This window comes from Clinocottus analis, unplaced genomic scaffold, assembly GCF_023055335.1.
Source record: "Clinocottus analis isolate CAN_PGR_092001 unplaced genomic scaffold, fCliAna1.0.p SCAF_15, whole genome shotgun sequence".
NCBI lineage: Eukaryota > Metazoa > Chordata > Actinopteri > Perciformes > Cottidae > Clinocottus > Clinocottus analis.
Genome location: NW_027175876.1, coordinates 7,316,071 through 7,342,627, shown reverse-complemented (window position 1 = coordinate 7,342,627; position 26,557 = coordinate 7,316,071). Strand labels below are relative to the sequence as shown.

The following is a 26,557-nucleotide window of genomic DNA, read 5'->3' as shown; positions in this document are numbered from 1 at the left end:
AGCGTGCTTCGCAATGTAAAGTCGTTGTAGTAATATGATATAAAACACAGGTGATCAAAACATAGATATATTTAGCCCGAAATGAGCAGTTTGTTTTCTGTTATTTATTTATTTTCCAATTAACCTGAACATGTATGGGTTATTTTATAAATAAAGCTTTTTATTTCTACATGTCTTATTTAATTATTACATGTATTTCTAATTTAGTCATCTATTAACGTATTAAATGGCGGATTATTCCACATAGTTTTCTTGTTTGAATGTTTATGAATCGATATGAAATGTGTTCATTTCTGATTAAACGTATTCAAGACTGAAATGCGTGGCATGTGGTCTACGTTTGTTAAATGTTTGTCAATAAAGTTTTTTGCGTTTTGAAACATCATGGCGGCGTACACGGTCACCACTGCCGTCAGATACTCAATATTTGTTTTTCGAAGAGATATTGTTTTGACCTCAAAGAAAGTTTGCCGACTGTCAGCCATTTACTCAGGAAACGGTGCGTGCCTTTCCGTTATATTGTAGGTCAATGGTATTCAAGTATTATAACACATGACTTCTTCAGTAACTACATCGCATATAACATTTGGAGAACTGTAACACCTTCTGTTTCTAATCACGGTTGCATTGCATCTAACGGTATATAGAATCAAGGTATGTTTGTAAGCTTTGTGTGAGGATTAACAGAGAATACTTTTTGCTGTAATGCTTCAAGGTTACGCTAGTTGGAGGAGCTGCAGTTCATCTGCATCATCCTGCTGCTCTGAATCTCCAGCAGCAGATACTTGTGCCTTCAGCGGACACTATAGTCGCCTTGTGGAGAGTGGCTCCCTGAGGAAAGATGCTCAGCAAAGACAGGTGCTCCAGCAGCTGTCTCAGCTGCAGCTCACCCTGCAGAACTACAGTAACAACATAAACTCGCCTCCACCAACGCTAAACTCTCGTAGTGGATCTGCTGCTAAGGTAAAGGAGTTATGGTAACACTTTCTATAACGCCCATGTCTATAATGCATTATAAACATATTGATAATGCATTCAATTATAATGTCATAATAAGTTACTCTGACTGGGCATTGTTTCATATATGCGAAAGCGACATATCATGTTGTACGGTTAAGATTCAGGTCATCATTGTAAATGAGAATTGGTTCTCAACTGATTTTATCTGGTTAAATAAAGGTCAAATAAAAAAGATTTAGTGAACTTAAAGCTAAGAATGTTCACTATGAGGAATGTATAATTGCATTGTGATGCTCCATAATCAATATACATTATAAAAAGATTATAGAAATTATAACACACTATGATCTTTGCAAATTAATTGTCAGTGCATGACCAGCAATGATGCAATTATATTATACTTTACCGTATAAGTATGTATGTGTTATGATAAATGTTACAAGGCATTATGCATATGTATTTGTTTTTATTAATAATAATAATAATAATCATACAGTGTTATGAACAGATTAGAACACATAAGTATGTAATGCATTGTAGACAAGTGTTTCATAGAAAGTATTACCAGTGTGGTTATTCATTGCCCATCAATTCTATCCTCAACACTCTTCAATAGAACACCATGTACTCATGCCGACAAATTATCTTCCACCAATTACAATTAACTTTGTTTAGACAAATTGTCTTCAATATATTTTATGTTAGTTGTGATAAAAACCATGCATAATGGTTATTTAACAGTACTACATCAAAACATGTTTAGCTTGATTTAAATCTGTATATACTATTTCTTATTTCTACTACCACTTATAGCTAGATAATCTACATGCTACTGGTCTAGAAACAACAACTGATCAAGACCACACCAGTGACCAATCAGCAGTGTCAGAAAGCAACCAGTTCCCTGATGTGTCACTCTGATTTTGCCTAATTTCATTTTCTACTGTTGCTAAAGGTTTTCCTAGTTTATGTTAGTTTAGTTTCATTAAGCTCCTACCTCAATTTGCATGTTAAATGTGCAGATTATACAAGACCACCAGGCCTATACAATCAATACTAGCGCTTTGACAAAACAATCCAAACTCAACTATAATCACTTTTTGCGGATGTTTAACCGTATGATATGGTCATCATCAGTGGGTGGAGTGTAGTCAGTTTTCACAGAGATGCATCTGTTGATAGGTACGTTGAGTAGCTGTTCTAATAATAATATTACAAATAGCTACTGGACCTGTATGTCAACAGATCCAACTTTGAGACAATTGACCGTACTCCAGGCCCTCATAAAGACCATGTGATGTGGTTGAAATGGCGAGAAAAAGCCTGTAAGTAGACCTCTGAGTGGGGTTTTGTCTTGTCAATCTACGATTTCCAGTTTAATAATTATTTGCATGCTCTTGACGAGTGCAATGTCTGAAATCATGCCCCCATTCACTTGTTCACTATTCTCTCCATAATATCCACTCAGTCACTTGATATTTTATGCAGTTCATTGATATTTGGCATTGTTTGAACATAAAGCAAAAAGCAGTGTACATGATGTCGAGAGATATTTTTCTTTTATGGGATTTTTGAGAAATTATTAATTTTATTGGACACTAGGCAGAACATTACAAAGTAGAGTGATTACAATATGTTTAAAATTAGCACAACAGCATGGATTTCTTTACAGTGTGGCATCTGGACTCTCTTTTATAAAGTCTCATTGACGTCTAACATGAGAAAGGTCTTTACAGAGTCCACCGCACTGTACTCCAGTTGTATCACTGATGGTGGCCATGGGGCTCAGGTCAAAGGGAGGGTTGGGGTCTGGGAAGTGTATTGTGCATGCAAGTTTTGGAACGGCGTAATGTAGGGGGCTGTTGTTGTTTTTAGGTCAGGGGAGCTGACTGTCTAGTATTTGGTGGTGGGAGTTGTTTTGTTGGTTGGCTGGCACAGACAAATAGGGTTAGGCAGAGATTTTGGAAGGCAGCAGGGCAGACCTCCCGCTGGGCTCGTCCCGGCACTCCTCTCAGTCTCTCACCATCTCCATGCAGTAATGAGGGGATCCCCATTGTCTGGGCCATTCTTGTCCTTTTTGCTTTTGATGCGGGACTCTGACAAATACTTTGGTGTTAGGCTATCAACACCACCGACCCCCTCTTCACTTGCACCTTATTTCTTGCTCTATCTCTCTCTCTCACACACACACACACACACACACACACACACACACACACACACACACACACACACACACACACACATACACACTGACTGGAGGACTTATGCAATTAATCTGGTTTGAATCAGGTCATACCACTGTCCTTTTGGTGTCTGTTCTTTCTTTGGATGTGCCGCCATTGTCCTCACTAACTGACCAAGTCTGTGAGGAGAGTACAATTGACTTAATATTGACCCAATGTGGCGTGGTTTTGCGGATGGTCGGCTGACAATGGGCCATTGTTTCGAGGGAGCCACTCTCTACAAGTCAGACCTGCATCATCCTCCTGTACACTGGAGGTCTCCAGCAGGACAGTTAAACCACTTAGACCTAACGTAGGCAGCTACAATCACTCCTTTAAACCTTCTTAGTGAGAGACATGGCGTCTCTGGCTGTAGATAAACATGCTCAAACTCAGTTTTCCTGAAGTAATTTCAAAGCCATAGTGACCATGTCCTGCATGTGAACTTTCCACTCATGTGCCAGTCTATATCCTCCTCCAGGAGGTGAGACAAGGCCACAGAGCTCAGCTAGACAGAGTGGCTGTGGGACAGCCTTGTCCTTCTCCACTCTTCCGTGGCAGAATGGCTTCTAGCCACCACTGACAATTACCCCGCCATGCCACAGGGCAGCTTGGGAAGTCAGGGAGAAGTCACACACTGTTATGCCAGAGCAGACAGGAAAGGCTTGTTGCTCTTCCAGTATTTCACTCCAGCACAGGACAGGCGACATGGAGCGATGGAGGGGGTTGAGGGGAGGAGCAGCGAGAGGGCAAAGAGAAAGAGAGAGAGAGGGATAGACAGACAGAGAGGGAGGGAGGGAGGGAGAGAGAGAGAGAGAGAGAGAGAGAGAGAGAGAGAGAGAGAGAGAGAGAGAGAGAGAGAGCGAGAGAGAGAGAGAGAGAGGATGGGTAACAAGTTTGTTTTTTTCATTTGGTCTTCAATTGGCCATTGTCTGCATTTAGCCAGAGTCAAGTGCTCCTTGTGCAGAGGACACTGGGTACCGTCTCCATAAAATAGTTGCTAAATTTAATTTTAAGAGGACAAACTTAGTGCTTAGTTCATTTCAAAGTTATTTGTTGACCGGTTACAGAGATGGACGATCCTTAACCACAGTGTTGTTAGACCCTGTATGTAAAAATCTATCATTTGTCCTCCTACATAGAAATATGCTCTAAGTTATCGTCACATGTCAGGATTAAACTGATGGCATATTTGTTTACATGGCTTAGAGATATTTGGCTTTACTTGATATTCTCAGCTTGGTCACACAGAAGACGTTTTTTTTTTTTTAAGTAAGGAGCTTTTGATGATAGGAGGCAGGCAGCACAATGACTTCCAGCAGCACCTCAATGCAACAGTACCGTATCACAATTAGCAGCGCTAAACAGGCAGCACAGACAAGTCCACTCCATCTCGTATGGAGCCTCATCCAGTCCTCTCCGTTTTGTCTGACAAATCCCCCCATTGTTCCTCTGATGATGCTTTTCTTTCGTGGGAACCCTGGCTTGTCTTGTTGATTAGATCCCCTTTGTCTTCCTCCCCTGCAGTGGGCTAGTCTGGAGAATGTGAAACCTCACACTGTAGTGGTGGCTTAATGCCTCAGCATACTTTGTTTATTAAACGATGGATCAGTCTTGTATGTTAATGAATATAACGAAGTTTATGTAGGTCACCCGCTATACTGTTTTGTGCTTTTTGAATCAATTAGGAATTCATTTTGAAACACCATAGTGATTTATGGTTAACTGCTGTGCATTATTGTTTATGATGACACGCAGCTGTTAAAAGATTTGATTTAAAACAATACTTTAGTCACATCCTCATTTTTCCTCTTCTCTCCAAAGGAGGAACCCTCTCCACCACCACCACCACCACCACCCAAAGGCTTCTACATCTATGGAGATGTTGGTAGGATCACTAAATAAATACATAATACTGTGGTATTTTCTATGGTGCTACATTTTACAAGAAGTCAGAACAATTGCTTCTTCTTTAATCTGTCCCAGGCACAGGGAAGACCATGCTCATGGATATGTTTTATTCCCATGTGGAAAACACTCGTAAAAGGAGAGTCCACTTCAATGGCTTCATGTTGGACATCCACAAAAGTGAGTGTTACCCTCCCACTCCACAGTGCTGAAGATTTGCTGGCTTGACTTTATGGAAGTTAATGACTCCTCGTGCGCTGGAGATCCTATATTTATAGCTCTCTGTTTGTCCTGAACTCCTCCTGCTAATTGTCTACCATTATGCATACAGGTGAAATTACCGCCTTATTCAGTATTGTCATTGGGTTTGGGCTCCCGATGCAGGTGTGCTTTAAGATGTGCCTGACGTTTGTGTACTGCTTAAAGGGATCCATCGGGGGAAACAAAGCCTGCCACAGCGAAAGCTCGGGAAAATGTTCACCTATGACCCCATATCACCGGTTGCCATGGAGATCAGCAAAGAAACCTGCCTGTTGTGTTTTGATGAGTTTCAGGTGAGTGAGTTTGTTACTGCGTATGCATGTGTGTATTTGTGTGCGTGTGTGTGCTCTTAAAACCAGCTTAACCATCAGTTGCAAGTAGCAAACCATATATCAACTGCTTACATTTGATTAAACAGTACTACTCTGACACTAGTACTAAGTAATAAGTGATACTGGTAAATATACTGTGAGTACAACTCTACTTAAAAATGTGATGCTGATGCTTAGGACCGTTATAGTAATAGCTGGGATGATTAAATAAATACCCTAGTCCTTTAAATGTGTCGAAGAGTTCAAGTAACTACGTCATGGAGCATACTGTGTGTATGGGATGGATAATATCAGATTAAACAATGAGAATTCTCAAAAAACATTAACGCTGAACAACGTTCATAATCAAAACTTAATATGGCAAATAATGTTCTGACCTACAGTCATGCTGAAGTAATTACTTGTGCATTATACTGAGGGGAAAGGCAAGCCGACAGCCGATGTGTTAAAGATTAGAGCCAGTGAACACAAAGCAAGAATAAGTAGAAAGCCACAGGAATTGAATTCACAATTCACAGATCAGATCATTTTTAATTCTGAAAAAAAGAACCAGATGGACGCTTTACAGTTCTGTTTCTTTTGTGAGTCGTAGTAACTGCTTTATGGTTTACTTTGCTTTCTTGATGCATCAAAAAACATGGAAAGGAAAAGAAAAACAACACGTTACATTTTGCACTCTTTGTATTCTGAGTTAAGAACTGAGTATTCAATCTGTAAGAAACTATTAATGGTCAAATAAAAGCAGTGTCTTCCCTGTCTGAACAAATCCATGCTTCAGATCTCGATACCCCCACAAAAACAGGACTGGGGACACCTAGTGGCCTTTTTGAATATAACATAATTGTAAATGACTTCCAGTGGCAATGGAACATTCTCTCTACTCAGTATGTAGTACAAAAGTGATATACTACTACAGTAGAAGTAAATATATAAGGAAAGTCACGTATATTGATATAACATTTCCTTGTCATTTCGTTGAAACTGCAGCAGTCAGTTGAGTCGATGATCTGCTCCTGTTGCTTGTTTTTGCACTCAAACTGTCAATTTGCACCCAAACCATTAAAACCAAAGTCACCCATAGTTTGTGAAAACTGAATTTACAGAACTGAAAGCCACTGTCAGCCATTAGTGCTGCAGAACTTCTCTTTATTTTACTCTGTGGTGTCAAAGGAGAGAGCCACAACTGAAGCTCTCTGTATTCTCTGTAAGGTAGTTAGTCATTCACTGCGTAGAGAAAGATGTGAGCTTCTGTCTCCATCATTAGCCAGCCAAACACATCTGTTAGCAGCACAATGCTGTTCCTCTTACTGATATCATTACAGTTAATGCCAGCAGGTCAAAGGTCACAGAAGGTGCGCTTGCTCTCTCTAATCACTCTCTATGCATCTGTGAGGATCAAGAGCTGCTCCTTTCATCCACCCGTCTTTCACATTTTAAACTGCGGCGCTGTTTGTGCATTCTCATTGATTTGTTTTGTTTGCCGTCGCCAGCTTTGCTGTTTTCGCGTGTCGACTGTTGCTATCGGTGAATGGAGGAGAAACAAGCAGACATGTGCACGTTGTTTGTGATGCATAAACAAGAGGTTGGGAGAGTTGAGGTGGGCGGGGGGCGGAGGGGGTGAGTCTATACCAATCAGCATCCTCCTCCACTCAGCCATGCAAATGAGGCTCTGGGTATCAGTCGCACTCTCCCGCTTCCTTAAGTGAGTGGAGCTAGAAAGCGACTGGCGGCGGCGGGTCAGATGGATCTTATCCTCTTAAATGCTAATGACATTTCTCCATTCTCTTCATTAGCGCCGTGCCATTATCAGTAATTTGTAGCCCCCCTCCCTCCTTTTACAGCCCCCACCCAGCTCCCCTAATGAATACTCGCCATTGAGAGGTCCGAGATGGAAAGATGGGAAGAGAGCGAGGAAGTAAGACGAAGAGTGAGAAGAAAACGCTTGAGCGTCATTGTCTCAGGGCCTCAGTCACTGTGCAGCCTCTGTGAAATTGCTTATAGGTTGTGTACATAAAGAGGTGTAACATCAAAAGAGGTTTAATTTGGCACCCGTGTGCCTCGCTGTAAACTGACAGTCGCTTGAGTAATTGGATGCTCATTTAAATATCGACATTGGCTGACGGAGATTGCACCATTATTTTTGTGTTCCACAAGTGCTGCATCAGTCCCCTCCACCTTTCTCATTCTGTGGGTACCCATTCTCTTTCCCTCTCCTCCGACTCATTCAGCAATCAATATTGCCCCTCATACTATGCCCATGTTGAGGGCACATGAATAAACAAATCCAGGTTGTATAAAAGGTCATTTTTAAATGATTCTTTTGAAATGAAAATAAAATCCTGCGGTCGGAGGAAATGGGGGCCCCTTCAGAGAAACACAGAGCCTTGGCTTTCTGTTGATTCTCATTACCCACACACACAATCACTCACACACACACTAATTTGATGCCCCTAGCCACCTCTCCTTAGCGAAATCAAGGCTTTAACACAAATGTTAATCAAGTATTGGCAAGGGCAGTGGGGCTAATATGCAAAAGCAGAAGACTCTCCAGAGTATGAAAAGAGGCATATGCCGTGGGTATGGCCATCAGAAGTACCTGTTATATACAGGAGAGTAGGTAAGAGGGAGTAAGGGGAGAGGGCAGGACAGAAGTCTTCCTTTGATTCAAGAAATCACAGTTCTTAAAAGGTTTCATGGCCTTTCTTTAAGAACATAGCAGAGTAACTTTAAATGTAACTCAATTTATTTAAAATATGGACGGTAATCTGTGAAATGTTTCTCCTCAAAATGTCTTTCTACTTTCTAAGGGATGGCCACCAAGAAAACTTAATTTTTGTATGTATTTAATATACAGGACAATTAGCATGGGACTGGCGACTGTGCTTCACAATAAAGATAATTGGATTATTTTCCATGTTATACATTGTACATGCTGCTTTGACTACTGCGCAAAAGAACAACAGAGGTGAACGAGAGAGAGAGAGTGATGAGAGAAAACAACCAAAAGTGGATCACTACTAGAAAGGTCAAAACTCTTCATTTTGCGCTCAACGTCCTTGCTTCAGTGTTGTCATTGTTCACTGTGGACTCATGGAAATAATGTAGATGAAAAAGGCAGTGGACAGTTGAATTGGACAGCCTTGAGTAGTTCATACAACACACACCTTCATGTGGTCATTTAGTTAGAAGCTTTGTCTGCCATTGTGACCCCAGTCTGGATTCACATTGCTCCATGCTTCATCACTGTCCTTCCTCTTGTTTTCTTGCGTTCTCACGTCCGCTCAGTTGATTAGCTCGGGGCCGCTGCCTTGCCTCAGCTACTTGTCCTCAGCGGAAAGCCGCTTCGTGACCATTTGCAGTCAGTTCAAGTGGTTTAGGTGCGTGTGTGTGTGTGTGTGTGTGTGTGTGTGTGTGTGTGTGTGTGGTGTGTGTGTGTGTGTGTGTGTGTGTGTGGATGTGTAGGTGTGCGTGGATGCGTGTCAGTGTGAATGGCCATGACCAGATACAAAGGATTGAATGAGCACACCTGAATGACCCTAATCAACATGGAGTGTTGATGGCATGGTTTAACCTCAGACGTGCACACACACATGTGCTGAGGCAAGAAAAGGTCAATTATACAGTTCATGAATGTCTCTCTTCTTCTCTGGTTCTGTTCAGGTGACCGACATTGCTGATGCCATGATCCTGAAGCAGCTGTTTGAGACGCTGTTCAAGACGGGAGTGGTGGTGGTGGCCACCTCCAACAGACCTCCTGATGGTGTGTTTTTAGCATGTCTTTATAATGATATTCGTGTTTGCGAACACATAGTTTGGTGAAAAGGTAAAAGGATTTTGTGCAAGATTGCAGGCATCAAAGTAGCACTCTTTTCGTGTACTAGTAAAAGTAAAGTAGTATCTTCTCAACAAAAGCTACCACAGCAGTATAGTATCAACAACAAATATCATATCTACTCATTTAATATAGAATATACATAACGGTACAGAATTTAAAGTAATTCAATCACGACGTATCTAAAGATGTTTTTTTCCTTGCTGTGGATCTTACGAACAAATAAATCAAATCATTCAATGCCGAAATATGATACAATGGTGAATAGACTTGCATTTATTGACCGCCTTTCTAGCCTTCCAACGACTCAAAGCACATGCCAACATTCACAAGGGGCCAGCTAATGCTCATTCAATCACAAATGGCCAGAGTCCTTGGAGGCATTTAAAGTTTCAATATCTTTTCGAAGGACACTTTGACATGTGGACTGGATGAGCCGGGGATCAAACCGCCGATCTTCAGATTAGTGGACATTAGCTCGTACTCTGATTCATAGCCTCCTATAACATTTCTTTCTAACACCAACTTTACGCGGTTGATATCTTGCTGACTACAGACACAATAAAGCCCAAAGTAACTATTTTATTGCAAAAAGATGCACTTCAACCCATTTGAAAGTTTACTAATTATTGATAAGAAGAAAAAAATGTAATAAAAAAGTATTATTGGAAGAGCCGGTTGATTCCATTTTGCATGCAGATATCTAACATCAGTTTGAGTTTAACCAGGATTATGCTGGAAAACAACAAACAATCAAGATTAAATAGATCACTTAATACGCAACTGCTTACTGTCAAGACCTGTAAGCTTTAATCACATCAATAAAGCAACTCTATGGTCTATAAAAAAGCTCACTCAGGCAGTAAAACATTGTCAATCTAGAAGGGCCAAGGCCAATTTCCCCTTGTAGTTTTTTTTCTGTAATACTGCTTACAAACAAGCAAATATATCGAACCAAAGCTATAACCTCCTTTGAGGTAACAATGCCTGAGCCCTGAAGGTCCTCTTTACGACGCCATACACATCTTCCTGCAGCTGAAATGGTAATTGGTATTAATGAAAATAATATTTCCGGGACATTATTGTTTTCCTCGTCTCCTCTTGAACCAGCACATTATTCACCTACTTTACATACATCTACATTATTCACTTAATGTTCACTTAATACTTTTATCCAAAGGTGCTTATGCTCCTGCAAGGATCAATTTTGCTTTACAAGACCACGCAACCTACTTCCTGTTAACAGCAAACAAGGCGAGAAACATTTGAAACAGCTCTCACTTTTAGAGACATGAAGCTTTGATGTTGCATTAACTGCCAGTGGAGCACGGTTGGAGGAGAAACGAGCAAGGCGGCGATCAAGGTGGAGATAAATGCACAGTGTGCTATCTGACGTCTTTTTCTTTCTCAGGGAAGACGTTGATGTCTCAAAGTCTTGAGTGGGTAGGAAGTGGATGGCAGCAAGATGGCTCTCTGAGACAAAGACGCTGTCTCTGATATTTACTAGCTATTAAGAACAAAGCGCCAAACCATGCAAACTTGATAGAGGGGCTACTTGGTATTAATTACATGGTAAATGGAACACTAAAAGCCATAAGAGACAAATGGACATGAAAGGCATATATTTTCCATCTTTATTGATGTGTAGATCTCGGTATCAAACAGCCCTAGATGTGTGTGGAGGGGATATTTAGAAAAAGGGTTTTGTTAGAACGGCTAAAGTAGTGTTTTATTGTTTTTAATACACTGAAGGAGTTTAATAAGATTGAGGAAGGTTAGATGGATAAATGGTGTGTTTTTTGGAGTGGGACGCTCTCAGTGCAGTGGATGCTGTTTACATTAAAGAAGTCCATTTAATTCTTTAGTAATTTAATAAGTAATAAGTGTCCTTGCCAGCACCATATATTTATAGCAATAAACACTACAATATAACTGTAAATAGTCTTTTAAAATGAAAACTAATTGGCCCCTGGAATATTTTAGCACGCTTTTCAAAGCTGTTTAAATGTCAAACTATTACAAAAATAGTTTGACATTTTGGAAAATGTGCTTTTTTGCTACGCTTTATACTTCTAAAAGTCACACAGTAACATTGTATTTCTTTTTTATATATATATATATATATATATATATATATATATATATATATATATATATATATATATATATATATATATATATATATATATATATTAAAAAAACAAAGTGTAAAAATGACAAGATGTGGTTTTACAGAACGTTATGTGGTGGACTATTTTTTAGAAATTCACTGCTTCCGGCCAAGAAATAGTCCAGAGGTGCTAGTAAGCTTTGTATCATATACCTATAACATTTCCACCTTTTTAAATGCTTGTGCTAAGCTAAGCTAACTGTTCTCTATCTCCAGCTACCTATTTACTGTACAGACATCAGAGTAATCTCCTGTAACAACTATCGCCAAGAAGGCAAACAAGGTTTTGTCTCACAGTATTTAACCACTCCTTGGCAATAGTCATGTCTCATAGACGGCACAGTCCATACAGTATAAGAGTTGTTTAGCGAGTGCGGCGGGTCCAAGGCTACTGTAATAAGCTTAAGCCCAAACATCAACATCAACTGCTTGTTTACGTTCGCAGCTGGAGAAAGCTTAAGCCTCCCATGTGTCTGTGGGTGTGTGTCTTTGTCCGTGTTGTGTGTGAATCCCTATCTGTTTTATCTGTCTATCAGGGATGCTACTTCAGATGTAATTTGTTCCAGCCGAGCTAATTGAAACATCTATTCAGAGAGCTGCTGTGGACATTGTCCGCGCTGAAAAGGCGACAGTCCTTTCTCTCGCCACCATTGTTTGGGAATGTAATGAATTTTATGTTGCTGCCGCTGCCGGTAGAGAAATCCATTTTTCTCTCCTGGTCCCAGTCCTTTTGTCGTGCCTCCCCACCCATCCTTCAGTTCATCAAAACCCACTTTATCTGCCAATCTGTGGCGGGGGAATGACATTATTATGAGGCTAAACAGCAGCTCTAATACAAGCCCTCCCTCCTCTTTCAGATCTGTACAAAAACGGACTTCAGAGGGACACCTTCCTCCCTTTCATCGACGTGCTAAAGGTAGAGACAAAGTCATCCCTCTCTCTTGTCTTGTTAATTAATTCATTTGTTTTTCACAAACACACACACACACACACACACACACACACACACACACACACACACACACACACATGCATGTGCGTCTCATCCCTCTGTGTCTGTCTTGTTTTGCAAGTTGCTCTTTAGTGGTTTGATGTTTTCTGGTTCCTGGATGCCTCGCACAGTGTCACAAAGCTGTCTTTGATCATACCAGGGCACGGTGAAAGACTCACATAGAGAAAGGTAGAGGGAGATGGAAAGAGCGCGAGTGAGCACAGGTAATGTGAATGAGAGACGGGCGGATGTGAGCTGAGTGACTGACTCAGACTGCTTGCATTTCAAAAGTAAAGGAGGAGGGGGGTGTTGGGCGAGAGGAGAGGAGCGATGCGGTGGTTAGCATTTTCAGCGAAAAATCTACTTTGCAATTTAAGCAGGTAGCACCATTATCCTGCCTGCATCTCAGATGATCATTGATGTGTTTGGAGTGATCATGATCATAAATAATTGCATAATAATTTCTTGTCATGCATTTTGCAACAGAGGAGGGCAGCATTCTTGCATCTTTTGTTGGTATTTAGTAAAATAGTAACAGCAAGCAGTATTCAACTGTAGTGTTTCAGACCCAAAATGTACTGGATATTCTTATAGTGTTCATAAGAAAAACTGGTAGACAGACACCAAGGTAATGTATGATGTTTGTCCAGACACACACTTTTTCTCAGCAAAAGTCTGACTGGATTACACTCACAGACAATAAAACACTCTTTTGTGACTGAAGTTCTTAAAATCTTCTCTCAAAGTGCTACTAGAATACTAGAACACATTTATCAAACACTGGTACTAAAATTGTATGAATACAATGCTTATAGTCCTACCAATACTTTTTCTAATATTGGTCTTGAGTTGGATTATTCCAAAAACAAAAATGTAAACTACTATATTGGTAGTTATATGTAATCATCATTAATATGTAATGAACGAACATTTTTTAGAAAGCAACATTTTTTTTATAAATCAACCAACAGATTCAAATAGACCAAATAGGTTTAGCGTAGCATCACATCCAAGTAGATTTAGGTACCTCTGGTAAGAATAATAATTTATCTGGATTTTCCTTGGCTTAAAATCTTGTATTATTAGTCAGGCTAGATATTATAATAAGTATGTTGTTGCAATATTATAATGACCCCATTACATGTACCTGTTACATCACAAACCTCGCTGTACGAGCTGTTGTGTACAAAGCAAGAAAATACTAGTAGTAAAGTGCAACAATAGGTGCTTTGACAAGAGCAACACGGTCAATCTGCAGTGCCAGTTTCACGGTCATCAGAGCTCCACTGTTGCTTCATACACACGCACATGGACACACACACATATACTAACGTGAACGCACTACAACCTTGGAGGCCTTGGAGTCACCCTGCTCCCCACCCACTCTCCCGGCAGCACCCTTGCCCTCTCTAATCCACCCTCATCAAGGTCCTGAATGCCTGTTGTCCCTCTCTGCCCCGCACTACCTCCTCTCTTTCAGGGTTCCATGTTCCCCTTTGTGAGGCCATCTGGTTTTCGGGGTCAGGTTTTTTTTTTTCCGGGGGTGCCCGGCGTTCTCTATGGCGGACCGTTCTGTGAAGTCAAAGCATGTTTTAGCGGGGTCACGCTGCTAACTAGCTGACCCTTGATAGATTGAATTAATGCTTGCAAGGCCGGTGGTGCGGGTCCTCCTCCCTGATGCGGCTCGCTCTCGTATGTGTGTGCCTGAGTGTGTTTCTATAGCTGGAGAGGGAGTGAATGAGGGTGTTAAAAAGTAAAAAATAGTCTCTGACCTCTCCGCCCTATCACCTGATCTGGAGTGGTAAAGGTTAATCCACCAACTCTGTCCGCCTGGGTTGACGACTATATTTAACTATTGACTTCTGATTAGTTGGGACCCTTCTTTTAAACTCCCACCCCAACCCCCACCCCCAAAATAGGAAATCATCAACTCATTATATCATGTACAAACCTTCTAGTAGACCCACTTGCCAGACATGGAAAGCATATACCTTCCCTGAACCTAAAGTCTCTGACTGCTTTTTCGATTTTTAGTATGTTTTCTAGTTTTTCTATCCACTCAGTCATTTGTAATTTCTTGTCCTTTTAGTGTCTCTAGAGACTGCATCAGGAAACCTATTCAGTTGTTAAGGCTTCTTTTTCTTTGTAGCCATGGCAAAGCTCAGAGTTCTGAAAAATACTGGGTTTAAGGGCTTTTTTTAATGGATACTGCCAGTATTGTAACTAAGACACTCTTTCTCTCTCACAAACTGTCCTCCCTCTCCACTCCACTTCTCATCGCCCATCCTCTCTCTAGCCCTCCATCCCTGCTCTTTATTCTATTACTATCCCGCTCTGCTCGCTGGCTTTACTTACCCAAGGTCAGGGCTCTGTATTTTGGTAGCAGAATAGTGACTTTACAATGCTGCCGAGGGGAGGAAAACATGACAACAACCCTGAGGCAACTTTGAGTATCTCTGTGTTTCCGGCTGTTTTTAACCCTTCTTTTGATCCACTCTCCTTCTCTTTTTTTTGTCATTGTTAATAATTGCTGTGTGCTGTGCTGTTGCTGATGAGAGAAAAATAAATATATAAATAAAAATGGTATGATAGAAAAAGACAAATTGAGAAATGAGAAGGCTGTGGTCCTCCAATGAAGACCTTGGTGAGAAGGACTGCTCGTGAAGAGCCGGCAGCCTGCCAGTTCAAATCAAATGGATGTTGATATTTGATGACTCTCATTGTCTTCCAGAGCATTTAATGGCAGGGCAGCACCACTCACCGTATGCCTCGAGGGCGTACCTCACTTCTTTCATATTAGTGTCTCGCTTCTACAAAACTGAACAATTAATAAAGGACAAATATTTTGTTATTACATTTTCTCTCCTTTTGAACACAAGAAATTAATTCCGTCTCTGTATTTATCTCCTCATTTTGAATCGATCCAGTGACAAGCTGCCTGACTGATATTTTCTGCTGTTTTATTATAAAATTGTGCACGTGGTTGATCAAGCATGAACTCACACAGGTGCATTATTCTGTCTTGTATGTGTTCATTTGTAAAGCAGGCCACTTGCAATTTGAAGGCAACACTTAATTCAGAAATGTTGCCATCACTTAACTTTATTAACATGTATATTTAAAACCATTTCTACGCTTGATATGCACTCAGCCTGTTAGATTCTTCATCAACTCACCTCTTGATGTTCTGCCTTGTCTTCACTTTTGTAACATCATGAAGCTGAAAAGACAAAAACATTTTAGATTCTCTTTTTATGAAGATATGGTACTTTGCTTACTGATGTTAATATTACTGCTCAGATAAAGCAAGACAACTTTGTGTGGTAAAAGCCAAACTGCTTCACATATAACATCAAGATTAAACACCAGAGTCATTACATGAAATAAAAAATAGACAAAACATCATGTGCATCACCAGAAGATGTATCACTCTGTTGTACAGTGTTGTAACAGAATGAAGCTCATGAACAATCTTTGGCTCAGTACAGACATCATCCTGCAGAGAGCACACAATCTGCCCATTAAGTAATAAAACAGAATTTATGCAAAGTAGTGACACCGGATGTGACCTACCGCCACTTTGTCTTTTTGACTAGTATTAGCGACACTATTATCATTATTTTTTTTAAAGATTTAGAAAACATCCCCTGGGGGAAAAAAAATCCCTTCAGCTCTCTCCAAACCAGCACTGCGGCTACAAAAAGAACCTGCGTCTGATCTCCTCATTTGACCCTCCAAAATCTAAAAAAGATCAAAGCAGTTGGATGCGCCTCGTAACGCTTTTGGTTCTCCTTCAGTCATTTAAAACAATAGGTGTACTTTATAAAAGCATGGGCCTCAAGAGTTTTTAAAGGAAAAAGATCTGGAGCTGCTCAGCTCTGCCTGAGGCTAGCGGCTCTCCTCTAGCCGCTAATTTAATTATTTCCGACAGACCTGTTGGCAGTGACGTTGCATTGTGGGTAATGTAGGCGGCAGGTTGTTTTGACAAGGAAGAAGACAGTGTGGAATAAAAGAGATAATATCTGCAGTGCTGCTACATGTTAAAGAGTCCATCGTGGGTCTGACAATGTTACATAAGTGAAATACTAAAATCAGTTCTGAAGCCAGTGCAGAGCTTTCAGTACCAAAGCGATGTCCACAGAGAGTTTCCATGTGTTGCTCCCCACACACGGAGCCTCTGTTGGCCAGGTGCAGGTAGCACAGACTCCACAACGATTTGGAGCGGTTTGGTTTTGGGCCTCATCAGAGCTCGAAAGGGGTTGAGGGTGGGGGGTCCAGTGGGGTCCTGGATCACGAAAGGTGGGGCCTCCGACTCAAAAGATGTTTCCCCAAGAGGAGCAGCCGAGGCAGGGGGAGGTTGTGAGAACGACCCCTCGGAACAAACCATCGCTGGCCCAAGGCGGTCACACTTTAAGGGAATAGATCATTAGGTGTAATTAGGGTGTTCACATTGTCACGTACCCCCCCACCCGACTGCCCAAGAATGAATAAAATCACCACACACACACACACACACACACACACACACACACACACACGGCAGCTCCCCAGTTACTGAAAACACTTTGATGTCAGAAGAGTCGTCCAGAACTTGCCAGCATAAAGGCAGTGTTTTAAGCTTTCTCTCTTTTCTCCCCCGTCTCTCTCTCTCTCTCTCTCTCTCTCTCTCTCTCTCTCTCTCTCTCTCTCTCTCTCTCTCTCGACCCCTCCATCCCTCCCTCCCTCTTTTCTTCTGTCCCTCCACACAAGGCTGTAAGACACACATGGCTGAATGGACGACAACCTTTCCCCTCCTCCCCTCTCCCTCTCTCTTCCCCCTTCGTCTCTTTTTCAGCCTTCCCACCCCGCATTTCTTTGAGGCCTGGTCAATTCTCTGGGCCAAACAAAAAAAGCATCAAATGTTTTCTGCTGCTGGGTAATGAGGGAGTGGACCTCATCAGGGCCCAATAGTCAGCTATCCTTGGCTTTTGTTGCAGCTCAATAGCACCGCGCTCTTTGAAAAACTCAAAAGCAACTTTTTGAGGAGTAAAGGATAGAGAAAGATATGGCGTTGAGGGAGCAGGCATAGAGGGGAGGCAGCGACCAGAAAAAAAAAGCTACTCTGTTTTTATGCTAAACGGCTGTCCAGAGAAAGCAGTGGACAGCTCGGACAATGACATGATTGGAGCTACATGTGTTTGGATGACTTTCTTCTAAAGAGACTCTGATTCTCATGTCTGTCATCTCTCTGTCTCTCTTCAGCCTCTCCCTCCCCTCTTGTGTCTGTGAGTTTGTGAATGCGCCCGAACAAGTAGTAAAACTCTTAATTTGCGGTGCTTTTCTGTCGTTCGGCTGCATTTAGAGCCAGTTTTCACACCAGTACTACTACTGAAAATGAAACTATTTATTTATCTCTTTACCAATTCTAATTGGTCGAGTTAAGTTTTAAAATGTTAGAAAATAATTAAGAAATGTGCCTCACAAATGCCCAATGTGACAACTGCAGATTGCTTGTTTTGTCCAACCAACATGTCAAAACCAAATTATATTCAATCTGTTATCAAAATATTCTCGATACTGTTGAGTAAATTTGCCAGTTTCCATGTTTTCCCTTTGGGTACAGTAACATTTAATTTTTGGGGCATTTTTTACGAAGATAAATGACAATTAGTAAATTATAAAATTGCTGTCAATTATTGATGTATTGATCACCTCATCAATGAATCCTGTAATCGGTTCAAATTAAGACACAATGTGACTTCAGTTCAACGTTGTTAATATTTCTCTTGAGCCAATAGTGAGATAGAAAAGTCTTTGTAGATCAACGAAAGTCATCACACCTGCAAAGGAAGGTCAGAGACACATGTTAAGGGAATTGAAAAAAACAAAAAACAGAAGTAATTTTGCCTCACTAATATCCCAGTGTTTGGGCATTAATTGTATTCATCATATTTTATTCATTGAGAATATATATAATTTAGTTTAAGTGAACATACTGAGTGATGTTTAGATTTTAATAAGGTATTATCCACTAAACAGAGGGACACTAAGACTATAACAAATGTGTATATATATATATATATATATATATATATATATATATACACACTGTACATGTATTTAACATGTATATATATAGATACATACCATAGAAATATATAGATATATACCATAAATATCTTTCTGTCTATCTGTTGTTGTCTAGCTGTACAGCACAATATACAGAATAAACAAAGTGGGAGATGAGACTGTGAAGAAGCGGCCAAGTAGACTGAGGAGGATTTGAGTCTGTGAGAGGAGTGTGATGCTGGAGGGGGGAGACCACAATGTGTAGGAGGATGAAATCTTGGAGGAGTGAGAACTTGACAATCCCCTCAAGATGGATAATCAAGTAATGACCTGCAAGGCCTCAGCCTTATCTGATTATAAATAACCAATGGAATCATCACCACTGATTGTGTTTCCATTCCTCCCTTCTTTCCTCTCTCTTATTTGTGCCTCGCTTCTCCGTCAAGCCAAATGCATCCGCCGCCTTTACAGCAGGTAGAGACGGTTCGTAAAGGGAGGGAGTGGAAGATGGCAGAAAAAAAAGACAAAACTGAGACTCTAATGATGTGGCGGCGATAGTGACAAGTATTTTTTTTCCGCATTTTGGAGGGACTATTTACCCGTTGGTGGGGTCACAGTAGGTTGATGAAATGACACCTCCCTTTTGTGCTTGGGGGAGGGCGAGTTTGTCAGGTTGTTATTAAGCCTGATTCAGCCAATTGGCTCAGAGTGGGAACCCCGTTTGTGTGAGCGGACATGGAGATAAAAAGTTGACAGCGGAGAAGAATAGAGTATTTCCGTCCCCTTGCTTTGTGATGATTACTAATTATCCTGCAGCTTAAGGGGGCCAGTGGTAGAAATTCACTGATTTCATAATTTCCCTGAGCTGTCGTTGAATACTCAGTCAGCCGGCAGTGGCTTGGATGGGATGATATGCAATTCCTTTCTTTTCTTTGATAGAATGGTGGAGATGATGATTATAGTTTGTGGTGCACTCCCTGACATGAATCCTGTTGACGTTTTACACTATCTGGAAAAGTTTGAACTCCGCATCACAAGTTCAACCCCGCTGTAACACACTTGAATAGCAGCAGGAACAATAGATCGGCTCAATAAACCATGAAGTGTCACAAAGCCCCGGCGCTGTCGGAGGAGAGAAAAATGTCTTCTGCCTTCTGTGTTGCACTGCTGGTGAATTTGTTCCCTTGTTTCTTCTTTGCTCTTTGTCACCTCCGCAAACTCTGTTATCTCTGAGATTTACAAGAGATGATCCATCTGGACTGAAGAAATAGCATTTAATATGATCGCCTGCTCAGGTTTATTCCATATTTTCAGTATTTCCTTTCTCTATTTCCTTCCTCTATTCCCAACATTTTTAAATATATATTCATACAAGAAATGAAACCCCAAATAATCTAAACAAGAAACCCTAATCCAACATCTGAAAAACCTCAAACTGAATTTTAAATCATTACATCTTACCAAATTAAAATAACATAAGCTACTTTAAGGTCACTAGTGGTATTGATTATTTCCTAATATTTACTGACTATATGAAAATACCAACTTGAGTCTACCTTAAAAGTAGTCTCTGTAACAAAAGTGTGATATCTCTTATTCCTCGGTTCCACAGAGCGCCACTGAACAAAAAGTGTTGAATACATCAATGCACTCACACACTGTGTATCTTCGTACTCTGTACTGCTGCTGTAAATACTCGCTAGCAAAATAAATCTGCGGCCGACAAAATAGTCCCCAACGAATGTACTATATGTTTGAGTTTAGTAAGAAAAACAGTGTCAAGCTGTTTTAGGAAATTATTTAGCATTTTGTATACATGAGACTACAGTAAATATTTGGGACTTGTTTTTTCAAGATTTTTATCCTCAGTGGGAACCAATGGGTTTCGATCTGAGTACCACACGAAGCAGTGAATGTGCAAAGTATTGAGGAAATACAAACGCGTTGTTGGTTTGGGTCTTTTCAACAGATTTGACAAAAAGAAAAAAAATAGAATATTGCCTTGAATGCAGGAGAATGTGTGGACTTATTTATGAACAGCCTTGAGAATACTCTGTAGCTCAAATACAATACACAAAGAGTATTGATCATTTCAAGAAACTACAACCTACTCTTAATATATATATATATATATATATATATATATATATATATATATATATATATATATATATATATATATATATATATATATATATATATATATACATAGTGTATACACATGCCGGTGTATGCTAAAATGTATCGTTTATATTTAGGTTACAATAGCTTAATGATAAACCTAATGTTGTGCTTTGCCTCGATAAGACAAAAACAGAATTGCAGCATTGCTTTGAAACATAAGCTGGCTTACTTTCAATATTTGACCGTTGAGGCACTTTTCATTCATGCTACTGTATGTTGTGTGTTTGTGCGTGTGCAGGAGCATTGCCACACCATCTGCCTAGACTCTGGGATCGACTACAGGAGGCTGGATAACACTGCAGCGGGGAAACTCTTCTACCTGTGAGACACTCACACTAACAATGGTCACATTTGTTCTGCAGGCTGTGCAGCGGTCTGGTAAAGAGTCAACATTAACCTGCATGCACACATGCATTCACATACACACACGCAGGAAATGTTTTTGCACATCCTCGAAATTGATTTTTATTTTTTTAAAGGACAGAAAGAGAAGCCAAACAGATGGATAAATAGGGAGAAACAGACTGGCAGATTTATAAAGACCTACATTACCATGAGAGATCCATGAAAAGAAGGAAAAAGGAATCAATAGAATATGAGAAAATGGTAGAGCTTTAAAAGCTAGTTTTCTATTTTCATCATTACATATACGCTGGAAAGAACACGCACACACGGAGACAAAAAAAGGTATGAATGACACTGCTGTTGCTCATCGGTGTATTAGAGCTTTCAAGTGCTTTCGTCTTTTCACTGTATGTAAATAGAGCACAACACACACTTTTACATAGTGTTAAAACACAAGCACACACACAGACACAAACACGCACACTTTACAATCTCATTTGGCATGCATTGACAGGCTAATGCTCGGGTTTAGAGCCTAACATCCTATTTTTTACCGACAAAGTGAAAAGCTAAGTACCCACCCTCCGGTGCACTCCTTTCTGCCATCGTTTGATGTGGCCACTTCAACGTTATTAATTTCATATCCTATTTTGTTTTGTCTGTTTTGTTGCCTGTGTGTCTTGTTCAGTACAGAAGAGCCTGGTGCAGAGGCCGACTTGGATGCGCTCTTTGAGGAGCTGGCCTTAAGTCAAAACAGTGGTAAGAAAGTTACCATCTTCAAATGACGCATACTGCATGCCCCCTGTAAATAATTTAATCTGATGCCGCATGATAACACGTTTGATACAGACCTTGTTGAGTGATAGTAGACAAATCGCATAATCCAATGAAGTAATTCAAAGTGAGCTTTTTTAAGGTTTTGAAACATAAGCAGCTGGTCAATAAAGTTGATGCAATTGGGTTTATTTGTGCAACAGTATATTCATCCACTTTGATAAGAGTGTTTTGTTCAATACATTTTCCCACATTTAAAGAAAATACTGTCAATATGCAATATTTCTGTGCACAAATCCAATGAAAAGGACAAATCTTCTGTGTTTGGCTTCCCTACCATGGCGCTCTTATGATTATATAATTTTTTTTTTCAAAGGGGATAAAAAATTGAAGTTTTAGATTTTTCAGGGACCTGTCCCTTTTTAATTTCACTTTTGAAGCTTTTAAAATGCTGGATCTTGTTTGGCTGTTTTGTTTTAGCCACCAAGTTTAGTTTTACAGGTAATTTTATTTTATTTTATGGGTTGATTACTAGTTTAGAAATTTTGACTGCGTTCGTTTTTTAATTTATATTTAAAAACCCAATATTTTAATAACACATAACACAGAATGTAGATAAATGTGACGATACAATCTGTATGATATGATCATCAGTCATAATTTTGGGTGTGTGTTTCCATAGTTACAGGCCCTCGGCTGCTCACCGTTCTGGGCAGAGACGTGATGTTGGAAAAGACCTGTGGCTCCATCGCTGACTGTAGTTTTGATGAGCTGTGTGGCAGAGTGAGTGGTTTGTTGTGTCTTATCATTCTGTAATTGTAAAACAAAACAGATAATCACCATGTTTAGCTACATATATAATTTTTCTCAACATGTTTACAACAAACATTATAAGAAAAAGACAACATAAATGACTAGTTACAATAAAAGTATAGTTACAAGGCAGGAAGGGAACACGGATCTTACACACACACACTCACACACACACACACACACACACACACGCGCACACACACACTTCATTCTCAAACACAAGATCCACTCATCACTAATCAAAACTGCTCAAATTCAAAGCACTGCTCTTACCTCTTTATTATTCTGTTTCTTCCCGCTTTTGTGTACTTATTGTCCAAACCAATGCTCTCAAACTGAATCACCTTCCCTCAATCTCAGTCCTATTTTCCGCTCAATGTCAAAAAGCAGTCTATTGACAATTTAGTGAATAGTTGAGCCTGTTGTGCCTCAAATAAAGCAGTGTGGCGCAGTAATCTGCGGTGCGTGTAAAGTCTCTTGCCTGATGGACAGCGGTGAGCTTTTGCAGGCATCTAAGCTTCAAGGCTTCCTCTTCCGTCTGACTATATACTGTATGTTGGCATGTCCACTTAAATTTTAAGAGCATTCATCCTGAATGGCAAAGAACCAAGGACAGGGACTGAACATCAGCCTGAGCCTTTTGCACAAGGTGGCCCACCATACAGTTGACGTTTTTGTTATAGCCACAGACTGCAACATTCATAGTGTGTGTGCGTGTGCGTGTGTGTTTGTGTTAATGTCTTTACAAAGGTGCTGTGCATGTGTGCTATACTGAAACTATGTACACGCTGTGATGTGCTGCTGTAGTTTAGAAGCTCATGTAACATGCTCACTTGTTTTGCAGCCTCTGGGTGCCAGTGACTACCTGGAAATGGCACGGCTCTTCGACACCGTATTCATACGACATGTTCCCATCCTGACACTGACGCTGAAGAACCAGGCCAGACGCTTCACCACCCTCATAGACAACTTCTACGACAACAAGGTGCTTCATCCTATTTAAAAACTAAAATTGGGCTGAAAATAGACAAAAAGCAATGTATCATATCACAAATGCATTAACTGCATAAAGGTTTGAGGCTCAAGGAAGTATATCGTTGCAGCAATTTTCTATTCTATATTATTCCGTGTGCAATGCACACATCAATAGAGGGGATGATGATCCAGATGGTGCATCGGATGGCAGCCTCAGTGTAGAGTTCTTTGCAAAATAACCCAGCTCAGTGTGCCAGCCTCCACCTGTCAGTGGATCACAACCCAGTGGCAGCAAGTAAGGCTCATGAAAATCACATACAGCACCTAGACAATCAGCACTGGTGCCCCACAGGGATGTGTGCTCTCCCCACTGCTGTTTTCCCTCTACATCAACGACTGCACCTGAAGAGGACCGTCTGGTAAAGTCCTGTCATCGGCCTCATCTAGAAAAAGTCTGAATTCAGATGCTAGGTTGGACAGCTGGCCCTGTGGCGTGTTCAGAACAACGTGGAGCTGAACGCTCGGAAGACTGTGGAGATGACAGTGCCCTCCAACATTGCAGCTCCAGTTACACTGTGCATGCTGTAGCCATGTCTCAAGACTTTGTCCCAGCCTTCCTCTGATCTCCTTGCCAGTAACATCACTACAGGCACTACAGCCTGTTTGAACACCTCCCCTCTGGGCACTTCAGAACCATGAACACCAGAACAACCAGACACAAGAACATTTTCTTCTCCCAGGTCATCAAGTGCTTGCATACGTACACACATGCACAGTTCTAGCCACTACACCACCATGCAGCCCACTCCAGCTCTCTCTCCTCCCTAATTTATTGACATCACTTCACTTATAAATTATAAAATTAAAACAAATAAAAAGTGCTTGATGAAGGACATGATCACAGACATTTCAATCATAAATCAAGCCACTAATCACTTCTAAAGGTATTATGTCTGCATTATATAACCAATGTATTCACTACACTCTCAAGTCAGTCTTCAGTTAGTGAGTATGTGAGAGCCTTATATTGGTTCACTTCCTCTGAACTGTATATACACTCTATATTTGATACAAGATGAAGTCAATCTGCACATACATCTCCTAAGAGATGCAATGAAGCATCAAATTGACCAGTAATATATACGTACTGTCATTTTAAAGAGGACATGAATGACGAAGATCTCTTATTTAATATTGATCACTTAATCATTAATAGTAGAGGAAGTAACCTTCATAACTAAAGTGGACATTCCTGTGTCTCTTTTACTTCCCTTCGTGTCCCAGGTGAGAGTGGTGATGCTGGCAGCTTCTCCCATAGAGCAGCTGTTTGTCCACACTGGAGAGGACGATGAGAGGGACAGACAGCTGATGGATGACCTGGGCCTCAGCGGGGTAAAACCAGAACTGTTACTTCCTATCACCGATGAATGGAAGCTGTTCCAAAAATCTCAATACCTGTTAATCACATCACTGATTCCTCTTTGAATAATAGTTCACCTCATTGTAGGCTGCACTTCAATCAGGATAACAGTCAAACAAACTGACATTGTACATCTGTGTTGAAAAGTGAGGAGGCGTAAAGGGAAGTTTTTCACCCACAACACAGTCTTTCTTCACAGACGAATTTGTTATGTTTTCATGACACATTGTGAGTGTGAACATGGCATTCCTGGAGGAAAAAAAGAGGGTCTTGCTCTCACACAGATTGATCCTGCATGTCCAAGAATCAGACGGGCAACCATCTGCAGTCTTAAATCTGTTTCTCTAACCAAATTTAGTTTAAACTGCAGTTGGATTTGGGTGCATCAGATGTGAACCCCGGTGTTTGCTCCTCTCTTCAGAAGGCAGCCGAGCAACTGACACTGTTCACAGCCGAGGAGGAGATCTTTGCCTTCCAGAGGACCGTCTCCCGACTGATGGAGATGCAATCTGAGTCGTACTGGACGAAAGGAGAGCGCAGTCACAGCAACAACACATGAACACCTAATATCCACTGCTGACCGCCTGATAATCAGTTATACCTCCAGACAACGCTGTACCTCACTAACTACTGACACTACTCAAGAGAAGTTCATAATTAGCAGAAAAAGAAAAGACTCCGCAGTAAATATAACAAAACTCGATACCTGTTTTTGATTTGGATCTGACTTCATGTGTGTCGTTCCGTTTTACTGTGTGGTCCTCTTCTCAGAGGTGTGCTCTCTCCCCCTTGTGGACTATTTACTTTAAAGACTATGGAAACCTCCCCAACATGTGTGTACCAGAAGGCAAACAGGTGCTCACTTCAGAGAGACAAAGTGTCCCTCACAGTAGCTGGCTACCCCCCTCTAGTGGCCAAATGAGAGAAGGGTCAGACAATTCTCAAGCTGTTCCTGATTTTAAGAACAATAATAATAACATCTGTGTGTTTTCTGTATAAAATCTGGTTTGAATTAAAAATGTTATGCATGATATTAATCTATATATTCCACCCGTCAAACTGACTAGATGTCAGATTGTCATTGATTGAAACATTCATTGAAACACTTTGAAAACACTTATAATAAAATTGTCAACATAAATAATTGTGAGTTGGGTTTGCCCTCTTTAATCCAGGCTTTTCAATACGTGGTGTCATGCAAGTGTGTAGAGACGATCAACACTCAAATCTGTATGAATGCACACTTATACAACATGCATAAAACACAAAACATCACTTTCGTTATAAAAAGTAGATGTTGTTTTAAGTGTAAAAGGTAA

General features: G+C 40.5%; 1 protein-coding gene across 1 annotated transcript; it reads left to right on the top strand.

Moving 5' to 3' along the window:
• Positions 1-384: 384 nt before the first annotated feature.
• afg1lb (AFG1 like ATPase b) lies at positions 385-26,471 on the top strand. The gene is made up of 13 exons (XM_068577046.1): positions 385-499; positions 716-963; positions 5,010-5,073; positions 5,172-5,273; positions 5,520-5,647; positions 9,347-9,446; positions 12,546-12,604; positions 21,150-21,232; positions 21,945-22,015; positions 22,713-22,813; positions 23,688-23,828; positions 25,103-25,210; positions 25,660-26,471. The coding sequence occupies exons 1-13, from the start codon at positions 385-387 to the stop codon at positions 25,795-25,797; spliced, it is 1,458 nt and encodes a 485-aa protein (XP_068433147.1). The 3' UTR covers positions 25,798-26,471.
• Positions 26,472-26,557: the final 86 nt, after the last annotated feature.